Source organism: Bos mutus, chromosome 18 (assembly GCF_027580195.1).
Source record: "Bos mutus isolate GX-2022 chromosome 18, NWIPB_WYAK_1.1, whole genome shotgun sequence".
Taxonomy (NCBI): Eukaryota; Metazoa; Chordata; class Mammalia; order Artiodactyla; family Bovidae; genus Bos; species Bos mutus.
The window spans coordinates 48,854,827-48,872,936 of record NC_091634.1 but is presented as its reverse complement, the minus strand read 5'-3'; the positions used below and the strand labels follow the sequence as shown (position 1 = coordinate 48,872,936).

General features: G+C 62.6%; 1 protein-coding gene across 2 annotated transcripts in view; it reads left to right on the top strand.

Moving 5' to 3' along the window:
- Positions 1-12,142, top strand: part of ZFPM1 (zinc finger protein, FOG family member 1) — a 61,906-nt gene extending 49,764 nt beyond the window's left edge. The window contains exons 5-10 of one of the 2 annotated variants that reach the window (XM_070388570.1): positions 4,277-4,379; positions 5,931-6,140; positions 9,331-9,561; positions 9,762-9,857; positions 9,941-10,087; positions 10,248-12,142. In XM_070388570.1, the coding sequence (XP_070244671.1) occupies positions 4,277-4,379; positions 5,931-6,140; positions 9,331-9,561; positions 9,762-9,857; positions 9,941-10,087; positions 10,248-12,016 (2,556 nt within the window). In that variant the 3' untranslated portion in view covers positions 12,017-12,142. Of the gene's footprint in view, positions 1-4,276; positions 4,380-5,930; positions 6,141-9,327; positions 9,562-9,761; positions 9,858-9,940; positions 10,088-10,247 lie in introns of both variants that reach the window. The other variant, XM_070388569.1, reaches the window with a different exon arrangement.
- Positions 12,143-18,110: the final 5,968 nt, after the last annotated feature.

Below are 18,110 nucleotides of genomic sequence, written 5' to 3'. Positions count from 1 at the left end.
ACACTGGAGTGGGTTGCCATTTCCTTCTCCAGTGCGTGAAAGTGGAAAGTGAAAGAAGTCGCTCAGTCATATCCAACTCTTAGCGACCCCATGGACTGCAGCCCACCAGGCTCCTCCGTCCATGGGATTTTCCAGGCAACGGTACTGGAGTGGGGTGCCATTGCCTTCTCCCAACAGATGACCTGGATGGTAGAATGATGGGCAGAGGTGGATGGAAGAGTGTTGGTCAATGGATGGGAGGGTGAGTGGATACTGGCTAGATAACTGGATGGATGCGTGCACAGGCAGATAGATGTTGGACAGAAGGTTAAGTGCTGGATGTATGGGCAGAAGGTGGATGGATAATAGAGGAAGGATAGTAGATGGACAAGGATGGATGGAAGGGTGAGTGGACACTGGACGGATAAATGGATGGATGCGTGCACAGGTAGATGTCAGATGGAAGGTTGCGTACCAGATGAATGGGCAGGTGGATGGTGGATGGATGAATGGATAGTGGATGGATGAATGGAAGATGGACGGGCAGTTAGAAGGTGGATGGACAGGTGGGTGAATCTGTGGGCAGGCAGAAGATGGGTGGGTGGGTGGGTGGATGGATAGGTAGCTATGTAAACACGTGAAAGGGGAGATGGATGGTGGCTGGACGAGCGAACCAGCAGGCCTGCACTAACCTGGCCCATCCATCTATCTGTCCAGCTGCCCTCCCAGAGCTCATCCACTTTATCTGCAAGGCCACTGTGACGTCAGTGAGAGGCAGGACGGACCCTCTGGAGGAGCAGCAGGTCTGGGTAGGCAGCCCCTGCCCATGAGGCTGACACGAGGTCAGCTGGCTCCACGCAGATGGGGCTGGGCCTTCGGGCACCACAGGCCCTGAGCGGCTCTCCCCACAGGACCTCCCCCAAAGGTTGTCATCAGTGGTCATGGCCGGGCAGAGCCAAACTTTCAGCAGGACGAGCCCTGGCCAGAGGGTGGGGTGCTGCAGCGCACAGGACCACGGCCCTCCTGGTGAGGCCCCTCTTCCTGCGGTTGCCATAGGGAATGATCCCTAAGGAAAGATGCCCAGCCTGGGCATGGCACACGGTGGGTCCCTTGGGCTTCTCTCGCCTGACACACCTGAGCTGCCCCATGGGTGGGGATGCCTCTGGCAATGGTGAGTGGGACAGACTGACAAGACAGGGGTGCAGCCTGATCAGAGCCCACCACAGCCTGCTCCCCTCACCTCCCGTGAGCCTACCCGCAGTGCCCTGGGAGGCCTTCCGCGGGCCGTCTGGCTCCCTGAGCCAGGACCCCGCCGCCCCTGGACACTGCTTCACGGACGCAAGGCAGGTTTGGGAACAGCCTGAGATATGGCTGTCACAGCGGATGCGGTAGAGATAGGGTTTCTGATGGTTATCAGTGGGCACAGAACCCAGACACTGACCTCTTTGTTGGGGGAACAAGGAGGGTTCTCAGATGCACCCAGAGAATTTAAAGGAGCCGCCCGCTATCCCTGGGCTGGGTGGGGAGGCCTAGTCACGAAGGGACCAAGCAACCCCCACAGCTAAGGCAGGGTGGAAAACCAAGCTTCTTGCTCGCTCTGGACCTAGCCTGTCCAGAGCGAGCTAGACCCAAACCCAGCAGTGAGCCTGGGGGAGCCCAGGGAGGGGAGGCAGCCAGTCTCTGATAGTTTTGGCAGAAGGGCCAGGCTCACACCATGCTGCCCACAGGACCTTCAACCACCAGAGAAAAGGGCTCTGTCCCAAGGCTGCCTGGAATTAGGGTGGGGGCAGAGGGGAGAAGAAAAGATAGAATAGGGCAGCTCGAACCATGTCCGGCCCTTCACAGCAGGGAGGGCAGAGACTGAAATCTGTCCTCACCGCCCAGGGCTGGGTCAGGGGCAGGCTGCAGCTCCCGGGACAGGGTGGGTAGAGGCATGCTCCCTTCCCTGGAACTGTGGCGGGGTGCTGGTGCCTGCACCCCTAGGGTCCAAGCGCAGGAGGGCAGGCCAGGGGTAATGGGCTCAGCCTTGCCCATGTAAGTGGGGGCCAGGCTCCCACAGAGTATTAAGGGCCAAGGGAATGAGAGGGAAGGGTTCTAACCCTGGATCTCCTGGCCCCTCTCCCTCTTGGGATTCAGGCATGGGGTCCCCATGTCCCCTACCCCTCGCCCACCCTCATGGGCGCCCAGCCAGTCCAGGGCAGCCACCAGGCAAGGGGCCGCTCCTGGCAGGAGACACAGAGCCCCCAGGAACATGGCGCTGCCTCCTGCCCTCCGCGTGGACGGACGTGGAGAATCGGGGGTTCTGCAGCGTCAGCAGGGCTGTGCTTTTATCATGCCGCAAACACGCCGCTCCCGGGAGTGATAAGCACTAAACCGACCGGGAGGCTGTCAGTCTCAGTTTGAGGGTTTAGAAATATTGGGACGAATAATTAGATTTCATATCGTTACCGCAGCACCCATCAGAGGATCAGGCAGATTAATTTTTTTCTCCCTCCTCCACTCATTAATATTCATTAGAGACTCGGAGAGGCCCCCGCCTCTGCGAGCTGCCAGCCCAGGTCGGGCCAGCCGGGATGTGGGAGCCGCTGGCCACTCGCTGCTGCGCCCGCTCCGCTTTGGCCCCAGCCTGTCCCCAGCTATGGGCGGCAAAAACCTCCCAGTGGGGAGACCCCTGGCTCTGCGGCTGGCCCTCAAAAGCCAGCTCCTTGGTGGCACCCGTTGCCTCCAGCTGATATCTGGTGGTTGACGGCCTGGTGGCCTCCTGGGCCCAGAGGCACAGCCCCTGCCCACTGTGTCCTGCCAGCCAGAGGGAATGGATGAGCAAGGATGGCCCTGCTCCTGTTCTTCACTTGCCAGGCAGGCGTTGTCCAAAGTGAGGGGGGCTCCACACCGACGGTGACTACCCGGTACCCCAGGGGAAACCAAGTCACAGAGAGGGACGTGACCCACCCCAAGAGCAGGCGCAGCACAAGGTCGGTCGATGGGGCATGCAGGCTCCAGGCATCGCCATCTGCAGAGATGCTGGGGCCCAGGCAGGGTGGGCATGGCGCTGGCCAGCTCCACTCCTGTGACCCACTGGCCGACTATTCTCCACTCGACTGTTCCACGACTGAGCGTTGCAGCTAGTCCACTGGCCGGGCTGCCTAAGCCCAACACAGGATGAGGGCAAGGCGCAGAGGAGTGCGGTGAGGCCGCTGTGCATTGAGGGCCAGTGCCCTCCCAAGTCTCCCAGTCAGGGAGTCTGGACTGCACCCTGGTACCCAGCTCTGGAGCCCATGTGGTCCCTGCAGGCAAAGCCTAATAAAGCCATGGGCTAGGACCAGGCATGCTGGTGCCCACAACCCATCAGAGGACCCCTCCAAGTGCTACTTGCCCCAGACATCCCACCACATAGCATCCTGGCCAACTGCCACAGGTGCCTCAGGGTGCACAAACGTCCCCGTCCAGGGGGCAGCAGGTAACACGGTCTTACAGTTAGCTCAACAGTTTGCACACGGCGCCCAGGGGCTGAGCTTGGCCGTCCCACTGGAGAGGAGCAGTCCAGAACCCACCCAGCCCTGGGGCTGCAGCCTGACGGGCGGCAGTGGTCACTCCAACCTCCTGGGGCCAAGCAGGGCGAGGTCTGTACTGCATTGCTCCCCGCTGGGCGCTTCAAAGGCCGGACTCTCAGCCCAGGCCACTGGGGGAGTGAGCTGCCTCCCTTCCCTTCCCTCACCTGTGAGGTGGGAGGAGGGTGCAACCAGCAAGGTGGGGGCAAGGGGCTGACCATGCTCTGGGAGCCGCGGGGAGGTTGGGTGCTCAGCCAGCAAGGCAGGGGGACGTCTTGCTGCCCGGGGACCTTGTGGGGCTGCTGGGCCCAGGCAGAGGTTCCTCACATGTCCGCCACCTACCAGCCCCAGAATGGACTGGACAGAGGTGCACCGGCGTGCCCCAGGGCTGGGATGATGCCATCTCTTCCAGGCCAGTCCCCTGCTCACTCGCGCCAGCAGCCTGCGCCTGGGGTAGCAGCCCACTCGGGAGGGGGCGGCTGGAGCGAATGGCGGTCTGTCTGTGCAACCTTGGGTGAGCTGCTCGACCTCTCTGGGCCTCAGCTCCTCAGTGAACCCAGCGCCTGACCTGTGGAAGGCGCTGGCTCCCTGCAGTGTGCCTGTTGCCAGCACGGTGCTCGGCACACCCATGGGGTGAACTCTCAGGCTTCTGCCCACGTGGTCCCTGAAGAACGCTCCTGGTCTACCTCTTTTTCTGCTGTGTCCGGGAGCATGACTGAGTGCTTGCTGACCCCTCTTCCTGCCCCCAGAGCCCGGCCCTGACCCTGCTGCTGGAGGACGAGGCCTGCTGGCTGAGGACACTGCCCCAGCCCCTGGCCGAGGCTGAGGCCAACGCGGAGATCTACCGGAAGGGTTGGTATCCTGGTGCTTCCCTCACGGCTTCCGGAGGAGGGGGGGTCATGCTTTTCCTGGGGCAGCCCTTAAAGGCAAACCAGCCTGCCTGGGCCACTGCTGCCATGCCCCGATCAATGTCAGTCTGGGACTGGACAGACATCTGCCCGGGCATGGGGGAGCAGCCCCCCCAGTGAGGCCAGGACTGCCCTCAGGACCTCTGGGAGACCACCAGGGCAGCAGAGGAACCAGGCCTGGTGGGCTGCCGGGTCTGGCAAGGGCCAGCAGGTCCATGTGGGGCCTCTGTCTTGTGAGGACAAGGAAAGCACCATGCCCCTCCTGTGCCATCCAGGAGTGGTTCTCGAGGGAGGGGGGCAGGCTGGGTCCTTGGCACCCCTGGTGTCCTGGTCCTGCCTGCCCTGGTCTGCCCAGACCAGCCTTCCCAGCGTGTGACGATCTGGGCATCAAGGCGGGGGACCTCCCATTACAGATGGAGGCTCTGGTCCCAGGGTGGGTGGGAGGACGGACTCATGACAAGTTCTACACCCGAGCAAGGGCCATCCACCACAGCGTGGCCACCTGGAAGGGCCATGTGCCTGCTGACCACAGGAAACCCACCTCCTTCCCCGACAGGGGCTCCACTTCGGTAGAATGTTCTGGGGGTGTCCCCCTCACCATCGCCTGAGTGCAATGAATTAAGTGTCCTGGGGGCAAGAGGGGACCAGGCTGGGCTGCTGCTCCAACACCCACCCGAGCCCCTCCCCATGTGGGGTCCCCAGGAGCACCCAGGGACCTGAGCTTTCCCTCTGCCTGTGGTGACCCCATGGACCTGGCTAACATGGCCACATGTACTCCTCTCCAGAGGACCCCCACCCCTCCTCCCTGCTTGAGGGTACTCTTAAGGGCCCAGAGAGCACTGGAGGGCCTGGGTTGGCAGCAGGTGACCAGCTAGGGGCCTGGACACCTGACTGGGAAACGGCCTGGTTAGCACTGCCTTGCCTGGTCAGCAGGGCCCATCTGCCCGGGTAGGATAAGGGTCCCTGGGGTGCTGAATGCTCTCATAAGGTGGCCTGGGGCCTTGCCTCTTAGGGAAGGCAGGCTCCTGGCAGCCTCTGAGCTGGACTGAGTCCTGTTAGCCGCGGCTGCCCCCTGCAGGCTGCTGTGGAAACAGCCGTGCCGGCCAAGCTGTGAGGCCTTTCCAGGGCTTGGTGAGTGGCTACCCAGCCCTCCGGGCTGCTCCAGTCTGCTTGGCTCCTCTCTCCTGGAAAAGGGCCCTCCCACTCAGACAGGCTGGCGCAGGGAGGCCCAAAAGAGCAGGCACACCCTGGGGGACCACTCAGGAACCCCAAGGAGGCAGGGGGCACCATGGAAACCAGCCGGCCACAGCTGCCCACCTGGTGTGGCTTCTCTCCGGTCCCCATGCCCAGCTGTGGAACCCAGGTGTCTAAGATGGGGCCGCGCAGAGGTGCTCAGGAGGATAAGATTGGGGCGGTGGAGGGAGGTCTTTGCAGAGGCACGGCCGTTGTGGCCTGGAGCTGCGGGCTGCCACGTCACAGCTGCCCTCCCCCGCAGATGAAGCCCTCTGGTGCAGGCTCACCAGGCCGGTGCCTGCAGGTGGACAGCTGAAAGTGCTCCTGGTGGCCAAGCCCCCCAGCAACCCCAGCCACCCTGTGAAGAAGGAGCCAGCGGAGCCTGAGAGCCCAGCCCCCTCCCACCCCGACATCCAGCTCCTGCCCCAGCAGGCTGGCATGGCATCCATCCTCGCAACCGCGGTCGTCAACAGTGAGTAACCCACTGCCACCCGGCCCCCGCTAGACTGCAAGGGGTCCCCAGCTTAAGATCTGCAGGGACCAGTCTGCTGGTCTGTTAGCTGACCAGAGGAGGGCATGTGCTCCAGGGGCCTGGCAGTGGGGATCGGGGGGAGCCCCAGGATGCAGCCCATGGGTGAGGGGGCTTTTCACCCGGTGTGTCTGGCACACACAGGTTCTTCAGCCCCCTACTTGGCCAGCAATCAGAGCAGCCTCCTGGGGCTGGGGTGGGGTCTCTGATGCGCCCACCCTGGGGGCCTAGCAGCAGCCCTGCCCTCACCCACTATGTGCTGGCCCCACCCCTACCTCCCAGTTGCGAGGGACACACCTGTGTCCTCTAGGACAAAGGCACCAGTAAGACCAGCTGGAGCAGAGGGACCCTCCCCACGACCAGCAGAGGGTCTGGACTTGCTTATTCCTCAAATCCTTGTTTGATGTCCATGCCAGACCAAGCAGTGGAGGGACCTGCCTGTGTTGAGGGAACCACCACCACTCCCAGGGCTAAGGCAGGTGGCCACGGGCAGGTTCATGATGGGAGAAAAGCTGTGACGTGGGCACTGCCCAGGGCTGCCTCAGTCCGGGTGCCTGGGAGACCCGCAGACCAGGGAGGGCAGCCAGGCGGACGGCCCAGCAAGACCTTGGCCAGAGCAAGACTCCGAGGGTGGTCCCACGTGAGGGCTGGGGTCCCTTCTGAGAAATGACCCCAGCAGAAGGCTTTCAGGCAGCAATGTGTGTGCAGTCGCTAAGTCAGGGATCCAATGTAGTTCTAAAACTGCAGGGCTGTTAGGTGGAGAAGAGTAGCCTTCTTCTTAAGCAGGTTAAATGTGGTGGTGACCTGCAGCCAGTGGAGGGACCGAGGCAGACTGGAGAGGTGTGGGAGCCCAAAGGCCTGCTGGGTGAGGAGGCAGCAGCGCAAGGCCAGGGCATCACAGGCAAGGAGGGGGGCCCAGCCAGCAGCCTGTTGGGCACTAAGTGGACACGTGCTGAGACTCAGGGTGTAGTCAGAGTGGGGAGCTCTGGGCGGGATGAGGCCCCAGGGAGAGACAGGATCTGCGGGCACTGGAAGGGACACCATGACCCAAACAGTTGCAGCCAAGTGAGGCAGGTGTCACCAGAAGGGAGGGGGACAAGCACAGGCAGGAGGCCCGTGCCCAGAGCCTTCGTGGAAGGACTGTACTGGACAGGGCAAGGCCGCCGCTCCAGGGAGAACGGGTCCTGCAGGGGGCTCAGGGCAGCGGTGAGTACAGAGGGGTCTTATCTAAACAAAGTTTCAGGAAAGAGGGAGGCTGAATGGAAGGGTCTCTAAGGGGCCAGGATGGCCACTGCACCAGGGCAGGAAATGGCATCCGTTGCCTAGCAAGGCCTGTCTCCCCTCTGTTCAAGGGGAGCCTGCCAGGAGCCCCAGTGCTGGAGGACTTCCTCTCGAGCCAGCCCAGAGGCAGCCTCTCTGGGCCTCGGTTTCCCTCCCCTTGAGTTTGATGTTTCATCTGTGAGGCCATGGTGGGCTCGCTATCGAGTTTACACCAACCCCACCCCAGCCTCAAGTGGGTCTCCAGCTGCTGGTCTAGAAAGGCCCTCAGACCCTGAGCTCCAAAGTCAATCAGACCCAGTTTAATTCCTGAGACTCCAGCACTGGGAGCCTCAGTTTTCTCACCTGTGACAGGAGTGGAGCTAATGCCCATATCGAGGTGTCTGTGCAGGTCACAGGGCTGCGTCCAGCCAGGACTCGGGTCACCTTGGGTCAGTGGGACTGTGACCATCCTCGCTGTTTCAGGGCTAGGGCTCACCTGAGACTCCAAGGTTCCCACCCCCTCCCCATGCCACAGCTAGCCCCCCATCCCCCAGCACTGAGCTTGCAGATACCAAAAGCCCACCGCTGGCCCTAGAGATCTGGATCCCAGCTCCAGGCCTCCGCTAGTAAGAGAACAGAGCTGCCCTGAGGCCCCCAAATAAAAGGGAACTTGAAAACCAGTGGTAACACAGTGGGAAGGTTGGGGCCAGAAAAACTGCAGATACTGGGCATGAGGGGACGACCTCACCCCACAGACAGGTACTAAATTCCTTAGAGCAGGGCTCCCCAACCTCTGGGATCTAATGCCTGATGATGTGAGATGGAGCTGATGTTAACAGTAGAAATAAAGTGCACAATACATGTAATGCATTTGAATTATCCCAAAACCATCTCCACTCCACCCCCGTCTGGAAAAATTGTCTTCTATGAAGCTGGCCCCTGGTGCCAAACAGGTTGGGGACCGCTGGTTTAGAGGAGGCAGAAGGTGGAGGCTTGGCAGCACCCACGGGCGGTGGGGAGGCCGCCACCTCTGAAGAACTGCCAACCAGCAGGGCGAGGAGCACATCCTAACCCACACAAGTTAAAACCCCAAGAAGGGGTCCCAGGCCCCTCCACCCCACATCAAGGTCAGGACACAGAACAAAGCCTCCCCCTCCCTGGGTTCAGCCGCAGAGCAGGGCAGAAACAACAGGACATTCCTGAAGGATCTCTGGGAACCGGAGGGCTGCTGAAGCGCCCATCAGAGAAACCCTCACCAGTTGGCAGGTCCACCCCCACAGGCCACACTCCCATAAACCAAAAACACAGAGGCAGCCCACACGGCTAAGTGTGGTGAATCAGCAAAGTCTGACCAGTAACACACGGAGCCATCAGGTGGGGGGTGTATTTGACTCTGACGCTCTTGGTCCCCCGCAGCTCCTGGCCTCTACCCGCCCCCAGCGCTTGGGGACACGTGCACCTGGATGCCCACCCACCTGTCTCCTCCTCCTCCATGGGCACCCGGCTCCAGGCTGTCCCCCATGTCCTGTCATCCCCACTGACCACACTCCTTCCATGGGCACCCACAAGACCCCAGCGTCTCCTTCCGGGGCTCACTGTTGGAAAGCAGTGCGGGGCTGTCCTGGGGGACCCCATCCACGTGTCCCCATGGCATCCTGGAGATCCACAGAAAGGGGACGCAGCGTCACCAAGGGACACCTAAGAAGGCACAGCCCAGGTCACAGGCCTCGCTCCCCGAGCTGGAGGACCCTGCGGCACAGCCCTCATGTTGCAGAGGGCCATGCCTGCCCTGGGTGGGAGGTGGCCACACTGCTGCCGGGGCACCCCCTCAGGCTTGGCCCAACTCTCCCCTGCCTTCTCATCCCCTCAGAAGACGTCTTTCCCTGCAAAGACTGTGGCATCTGGTACCGTAGCGAGCGGAACCTGCAAGCCCACCTCCTCTACTACTGTGCCAGCCGCCAGGGTGCCGGCTCCCCTGCCGTGGCCACCCCGGATGAGAAGCCCAAGGAGACCTACCCCAACGAGCGGGTCTGCCCCTTCCCCCAGTGCCGCAAAAGCTGCCCCAGCGCTAGCTCCCTGGAGATCCACATGCGTAGCCATAGTGGTGAGCACCACCCCCACCCCCCAACAGTGTCCTCCCACCCAGGTTCACCGTGCCTGTCCTGGGGTTGCATGCCAGCCACGGGTGTGCCTGGGTGGTCCTCTTTACCATTCCCTGCTGCCTCCCACGGGCCCCAGGGTCCTGGGAGGCAGAGCCGAGGGGTCTCTGGCCAGTGAGGCTCTCTCACCAGGCCTGTGTTCCAGGAGAGCGCCCCTTCGTGTGTCTCATCTGCCTGTCCGCCTTCACCACCAAGGCCAACTGTGAGCGGCATCTAAAGGTGCACACAGACACGCTGACCGGTAAGCAGGGTGGGGATGGAGGCCGTGGTTAGGGTTGGTAGGGCCCAGCTGCCCAGGGCCCTGACTCCATGGCCCTCCTGCAGGAGTCTGCCACAGCTGCGGCTTCATCTCCACCACAAGGGACATCCTCTACAGCCACCTGGTGACCAACCACATGGTCTGCCAGCCGGGCTCTAAGGCTGAGATCTATTCACCAGGGACAGGCCACCCCACTGCCAAACTCCCCACAGGTGAGCCCCTGGGAACCAGAAAGAGGGGTGGCGGTTTCAGACTGGGTTCTGTACCACGTCTGCCCAGCCCCATTCCCCCTTCCCACCCTCCCCACTTCAGGTCTGCCCCAGGCAGGTCCTGCTCCAGCCCTGACAGGTGGCCTCTGGGCTCTCCCCACAGACAGTCTGGCCGCCTTCCATCAGCACACGGCACTGCATGGCCCCCTGGCCTCTGCCGACCTAGGCCTGGCGCCCGCCCCCTCACCAGGAGTGGACAGGAAGGCCCTGGCCGAAGCCACCAACGGAGAGTCTAGAGGGGGTCCCCAGAACGGGGGCGGCGGCGATCCCCCAGCGGCTCCCAGGAGCATCAAGGTGGAGGCAGCGGAGGAGCCCGAGGCAGAGCCAGGGCCTCTCGCCCCTTCACGAACGCCGTCACCACCCAGCCCTGGCCCCGCGCGGGTGAAAGCAGAGCTCTCCAGCCCCACACCCGGCTCCAGCCCAGGGCCCAGCGCACTGTTCCTGCCGCACCTGCCCGCGGCGCCACCGGCCTCCGAGATCCTGGCCAAGATGTCCGAGCTGGTGCACAGCCGGCTGCAGGCGGGTACGGGGTTGGGCGCGCCGACAGGCCTCTTCGCCGGGGCCCCCAAGGGCGCCACGTGCTTCGAGTGCGACATCACCTTCAACAACGTGAACAACTTCTACGTGCACAAGCGCCTCTACTGCTCTGGCCGCCGGCCGCCCGACGACGTGCCCCCAGCCCGCCGGCCCAAGGCGGCCCCCGCCCCGCCTCGCGTGCCCCCTGCCCCGCCATCCTCGGAGGCCGAGGCGCCACGCTCGTCGCCGGGTCCCGGGGCACGCGAGGACGAGGCGGGGAGCGCGGCCACGCCCGAGGCAGACGCTGACGCGAGCGGCCGGGGCAGCGAGGGCAGCCCTAGCCCGGGCAGCGGGGCGGATGAGGACGACGACCCCCGCCGGACGCTGTGCGAGGCCTGCAACATCCGCTTCAGCCGCCACGAGACCTACACGGTGCACAAGCGTTACTACTGCGCCTCCCGCCACGACCCGCCGCCGCGCCGCCCAGCACCAGCCGGGACACCTGCGCCCTCGGCGCCGCCAGTGCGCACGCGCAGGCGCCGCAAGCTCTATGAGTTGCACGCGGCCGGGCCTGCCCCGCCCTTAGCCGGACCTGCCCCGCCCCTGGCCGGGCCCGCCCCTCCCTCCGCGCCAGGCTCCGCCCCTACACCACCCGGACCTGCCCCCACGCCGCCCGCATCGCCGCGGCCCGGAAGCGGAAGTGGAGGCGGAAGTGGCCAGGAAGCGGCCGAAGGCCCTATCGACCTAAGTAAGAAGCCGCGACGCCAGGCTCCAGCAGCCGCCCCCGGCCCTGCGCCTGGCCTGGCGGCCCTGGCCGATTACCACGAGTGCACGGCTTGCCGCGTGAGCTTCCACAGCCTCGAGGCCTACCTGGCGCACAAAAAGTTCTCGTGCCCCGCCGCCCCGCGCCGCCTGCGTGCGGCCCCCGAGGACCCGCCCGCCGTCGTCTGCCCCTACTGCCCCCCGAACGGCGTGGTGCGCGGCGACCTCATCGAGCACTTCCGCTTGGCGCACGGCCTGCTGCTGGGCAAGCCCTTAGTTGGTCCAGGCGCGGAGGCCCGGACGCCCTCGCCCGCTGCTCCCCGCGATGGCCTCAACGGTCAGGACCTGCAGGAGCCGCCTGCCAGCAGCCCCCGGCCCGGCCCGCCCCCAGCCGCGTCCCCGGAGGCTGTGCCGACGCCCCCCTCGTATTCGGACAAGGGTGTGCAGACCCCCAGCCAGGGAGCGCCGGCCCCTGTGCCCAACGGCAACCACAGGTACTGCCGCCTGTGCAACATCAGGTTCAGCAGCCTGTCCACCTTCATCGCCCACAAAAAGTATTACTGCTCCTCCCACGCGGCCGAGCACGTGAAGTGAGCGCCCGGCTGCTGCTGCCCTGCAGGGGCCCGGGAAACCACGCACAGGCCTCGGCAGAGGGGCTGCAGGGGGCAGCGCCCGCCTGGACCTTGGCACTTAATAAAGAAGTTCAGTTTGCTGAGCACAGTGGTGGAGCAGCCTAGTTCTCTCTGAGCAGAGGGCCCTACGGGGTGGGCGCACATAGGACCAGCACCACACCTGAGTACACACGGGCCACTGCAGGCCAGAGTCACATGGTTAGTGGCCTTAAGAGTTGGATCTCGCCCAGAGTCGGGCCTGATGGCACTGCTCCGGGCCCCTGGGGCACGGGGACAGCAGGTGCTGGCCTTCCTGGTCCACTGCTGCCCTCCAAGATCCAGCCAGAAGCTCTCTTTTGGGCACCAGATGCCAAAGAGAAGAGCTTCATCCTGGCCAGCTCACAGCTCTTCCACCTGCTCAGTGCTGATCGCTGGATGCCACCTGTCCAGTCACAGGCCACCGAGGCATCCAGGGATGGGAGCACCTTGCTTGCCAAGGCCTATGGGGGCAGAAGGGAGATGGGCAGCCAATTCCCCAAGCCCACAGTGCTCCGTGAGAAGAGCCAGCTCTTGGACTGGAGGCAGCAGGCACCTGTGGTCCTGCAGTGGGCACGAGGTTGGGGCCACCCCACTCCCAGTCTCTCCTGCTGATGCTGTGGGGGCTGCATGCACCATGGCTGACCATGACCTGGCCCAAACCCAAGCAAGGAATCCAGCTGTGGTCTTGGCACTTGGCAGCTGGGTGTCTGTGGGCTTCCTCCAGCCTGGTGTCCCTTGATTTGAGGTACACAATGTCTTTTTCAAATACAACATACCTGGTTGCTGCTGCTGCTAAGTCACTTCAGTCGTGTCCGACTCTGTGCGACCCCATAGACGGCAGCCCACCAGGATCCCCCGTCCCTGGGATTCTCCAGGCAAGAACACTGGAGTGGGTTGCCATTTCCTTCTCCAATGCATGAAAGTGAAGTTGCTCAGACCTGGTAGCCTACTGCCAAAAAAAAAAAAAAAAGGCCTTTTTCTTCCTCCAAATATCTGAAAGGCTTCCTGCCACACACCCAGACTCACTCTCCTGCCCAAGGCAAGTTCCATCCCACCCAGTCCTCAGTGGTGGAAGACTGAGGAACCTGTGTCAGGACAAGAAGAGCCCCCTCCCGCTTGCTTTTGGCTGACCCTTAGTACCAGGGTGTGACCAGAGTTGCTGGTCAGGGCCTCCGGGGAACCAGCTAGCTTCCTGGCAGATGCCCCCCTTGTGAAGACCATCCCACCCCTGCCCTCCCAGGCTGGGGAAGGGGAGGCCCAGCACCTCATTTGCACAGACTTTGGAGGCTCCACCTCTGAGTGGGACCACGTGAGGCAGAGGCCATTAAACCTCAGGCAGGGTAAATGTCCCTGTGTGCTGATGAGCACAGATGCTCAAAGCAGGAGGATGGGGTCAGCGTCCTCCACCCTCCCACCCCTCACTGCACGAGTGGAAGACAGCACCACTTGGAAAAGGGCCTCAGGGTCCACGCCCACAGATTGAGTGTGGTGCGCTGCAGGATCCTGCAGCCCGTCCTGAGGGCCCAGAGCCAACCTCTGACCCCTGCCCCAGGCCTGAACTGCTGACCAGGCCAAGCTCTCTGCCCAGCCAAGGTCCCCAGTGCTGAGTCCACCCAACCTCCTAGGACCCCCCCATTGCCCACACCTTGCCTCGAGCCACCCCCATCTCCCTGAGAACTTGCCACCACCGTCACAGCTGCCACCCAGGGACACCAATCTCCAGGAGCCATGATGCTCCCGAACAACCCCCAACTGACGGCTCAGGGCCACCACCCCCATTCGCAGCTCTCTATTCACTCTCATGGGCGGGCACGTGAGTTCCCATGACCCTACCTCTCTCCAGCCCAGCCATGCCCCTTGGCCCCACCTGTGCACCCACTACGTGGCCCTCAAGGGCCCTGACTCATCCAAGACTGAATTCTCGCCCCTACGTCTTCTTCCCACACCTGCGCATGCACAGACCTGCAGCGGCACCCTCATCTACTCACACCTCACTGTCAAAGCAACTGTGATTCTGCCAAACCCACCTCTGCCCGTTCTGGCCCCCAGGTTGCCTAGGCTCTCCCCCAGCCACCAATTCCAAACATTTCAGCTGCTAGGGACAGGTGCCTCCAGCTGTAACCCCCACCTGATGGACTGGACACTTCCCCGGCCAGCGCCCACCGCCCCTCACTGCCAGGACGAGTGGCTGGGAGACCAGATGGCGGCACACCCGGCTTCAGGCCTTCGGGGCTCCTGCTGCACAAAGGTAGCCGCCAGGCCATCCCCAAAAGCCCTGTTCACACTGCTCCAGCCCTTCCTCGCCATCTGCTCCTGCGAAGGGCTGCTCCTGTCATGCGGCTTAGAGACCTTCCCTGACCCTGCATCCTAACACCTGGTCCTCTCTGCAGAACGGCGGTCACTCTTGGGATCTCCTGGTTTTATTTTCTTACCTCCTTCCCCCGCCCCCACCGGCCTCACCTGCCTTGACCACTGCCTCTTGGGCACCTGGCCTCGGGGAGGAGCACGTGATCAGACAAGCTGGGGAGTGAAAGGACCAGAAGGGAAAAGAGCACTCCCCACCACCTCACAGCCTCCACAAAGCCGGCCTTGCCTGTCCATCGCCTGTTCTCCCACCTTTGGGCAGCCCTCCACACTGAGCCAGTTTCACCCCCCGAGGCCCGATCTGACCAGACAACAATGCATACATAGTACGCACAGTGTGTTGTCCACATTCAAGGCCACAGGCCACCCTCAGCTCCTCCTAACTGGGCCGCCCACCCAGAGTCGTGTGTGCAAACCTCACCCAGGTCGTTGCTCTCCACAGCCCTGAGCACTCCAGGGCCAGTGCTGCCTGCACACCTCTGGGGACAGCCTGGCACCAGGAATCATTGCATATGGACGTTCCTGGCACCACGGGTCAGCAGCGACTCATTTACATGGGCCAGCAGGCCAGGTGACAGGAGCTCCGCTGGCCTTGCATGTCGGGGTACGTGGGAGAAGGTGGAAGTCCCCAGGCAGAGCCCCAGCAGTATCCCTGGAGGTACAGCCTCGCCCCCACCGCTGTCCTCAGGAGGGACACGGCCAGCCATACTCAAGCTGGTGCGGGGAGCCCCATAGCTTAGTGCACACACGGCCACCATCCACATCCGGGCTTCCCCTGACCCCTGCCCAGCCTCGCTCACAGGCCTGCCCTCGCTTGGCTCACACCGGCAGCAGCTGAGAGCACGGACCACGGGCCTCCCAGCCGCCCCAGGGACCACTTAGGAGGGAGTTTCTCTGGGACAGCTCCTAGTTCCCAAGAGCACTCTTCTCCAGGATGGCCATATCCCATCACCCAAGCCGGTGAAGCCCCTGACTGGCTGAACAGGCCAGGGCCTGGGAATCAGCACTGATCAGCTGCCAGCACATTGTTCTCTGGCACGTTTGAGAAATGCCTGCAGGGCAGGTGCACCAGACTTCGCGCCCCTCTGATCAGCCCAATGGGTGCAGGACGGCCCTGCCGAGGGGCCTCTCCGCTGGTGCAGGACGCAGCCAGGAGGGGCCGGGCCCAGATCTCCACCCTTCAGAAGGGCAGGTGACTGGGATTCTGCGGGGTCCTGTTCACTAGGGGCTCGCAGGCTGGAACCACGCCCAGTGGCAGTCCTGGAGGGAGGTCCCCAGCAGCATCCGGAGAAGGGACCCTTCTCTGATGTGCTTGCGGTCTGACCCTCCCTCAGGGAGCACCCAGGCCCGCGGACCCTCTGCTGCCACACAGCTGTCACTGCCACACTCCGCCCTGACCCTGTGGGAGAGACAGCGTCCCCCCGCCTGCCCCTGGTCCACAGGGTCCCCCTGGCCTGCCCTGGCGCACAGTGGCATGAGACCTAAAGGCCCAACAGCATCAGCCTGAGCACTGGCTCCCCGTGCCCCTAAAAAACCCAGGAGGTGCGCAAGCCCCTCCCCACACATGCGCACGCCCACATGGGCAGCCCAGATGCTGTGTTTGGGGGCAGGGGGCGGCCAGGGTCCTGTGCTACTCTATTGTGGGGGCCGCCTTCTCCCGGGGAGGCTGATCATGGCACCTGCAGAGGGAGATGGCCACTGGGACATCCACATGACAATTTGTCAGGTCACATCAGTGGGTGACAACAGGGAATTAGAAACGGAAACTCGAGATTCAGACATGTCTGGAGATTCAAAATAGTGCAGGACTTTGCACAGTAGGCCAGGGACAAGTCCAACTAGGTGTCATGACACCAGCTCATCACCTCCGAGATGGGGCCACCAGCCAGTATTTCCAAGGGCTCCAAAATGCAGAGCCTTTAAAAGACCCCTAGAGACTGAGGACCAAATTTTGGAGAGACACACGGGGGTGACCCGCCCCTACCCAGGACCCCCACCCAGCTCCGGGAGAATCTAAGCAAAGGCCGCTGCCAGGAGGCCCTGGGCTCCACAACAAGGCTCCTCAGGATGCAGAGCCAAACCCCAGGGCACCAGCCACACAGGCTTGGGAGGGGTCCTCCCCTACAGACACGGTGCCCGGTCCTCTGCCAGGGGCGTTGCCACTCGGACGCAAGGAAGCCAGTGGGAGACACTGAACAAGGCCCGACTCCCTGTCAGGCGGTGTGTCACGTCTCTGGCCGTGGCAGCCCCAGACGGCCCTGGTTCCACCCGCAGTCTGAGGAGGCCCCCGAGAATCCCAGCAGCCCCTTCGTGACTCCCAGGTCCACCTTTTTTTTTTCCAGTAAAGCCTGATTCTGGTTCTCACTAGCACCGGACTCTGGTCCTCACTACAGCCTCGCTCTGCTGCTCACTATAGCCTGACTCTGGTCCTCACAAAGCCTGACACTGCTCATTATGAAAGCCTGACTCTAGTCCTCACTAAAGGCAGAATGTGGGCCTCAATTAAGCCTGAGGCTGCTTTTTAATATAGCCCGACTCTGTTCCCCACTAAAACCTGACTCTGGCCCTCACTATAGCCTAACTTTGGTGCTCACTACAGTCTGAATCTGGTCGTTAATAAAGCCTAACTTTACTCTTCACAAACCTTAACTTTACTTTCCATAAACCCTGACACTGCTGCTGCTGCTGCTAAGTCGCTTCAGTCGTGTCCGACTCTGTGAGACCCCAGAGATGGCAGCCCACCAGGCTCCCCTGTCCCTGGGATTCTCCAGGCAAGAACACTGGAGTGGGTTGCCATTTCCTTCTCCAATGCTTGAAAGTGAAAAGTGAATGTGAAGTCGCTCAGTCGTGTCCGACTCCTAGCGACCCCATGGGATTTTCCAGGCAAGAGTACTGGAGTGGGGTGCCATAGTCTCCACTAAACCCTGACTCTACCTCACTAAAGCTTGACTCTGGTCCCCACTACAGCCTGACACTGCTGCTTACTGGAGCCTGATTCTGGTCCTCCCTGTAGTGGGTCCAGCTCTCAGAATTCTACCATCATCAGCCCTCTGATCAGACTCACAGCAAGAAATACAGCTGAGACCGCCGATCTGTCCAAGAATGCTGAGGAATGAAGCCTGTTCCCTACAAGGCTGTTGTGTCCTAACCCCCAGAACCTCTGCCTGTTTCCCTCCAGGGCGAAGGGGCTTCTCAAGGTGCTGCTGACCTGATGACCTCGAGATGGAGAGGCCACGCCAAGGGGACAGGACCCACAAGGAGCAGGGCCAGCCGGCAGGGCAGACTGATCCAGGCAGGCAGAAGAGCAAGCCCCTGGACCCTGAGAAGGACCACCACCCACAGCCTGTGCATCAGGTCTGGACCTGGGCGTGCCCGGGCTCAGCCCTCTCCCCAGGGGTTCCCTGAGCTACATCTCTAACCTGCGGTGGGCAGAGCTCAGTCCCAGGGCCAGGAGCAGAGCAGCTTGAGCTCACCTTTCAGGACACTCCTGCCACCCAGCAGACAGCAGGTGGGAGGGAACAAGGATGCACACACACTCCTGTGCTCTTACACTAGCAGCTCTGAGGGTTCGACAGGGAACCCACGGGTGCCCCCACCCCTTCCAGAGGGCCAGCAGGGCCCTCCTCTGACCAAAGTTGTATGAGTTGTGGCAGGAAAGCCAAGGCCGCCGTGAC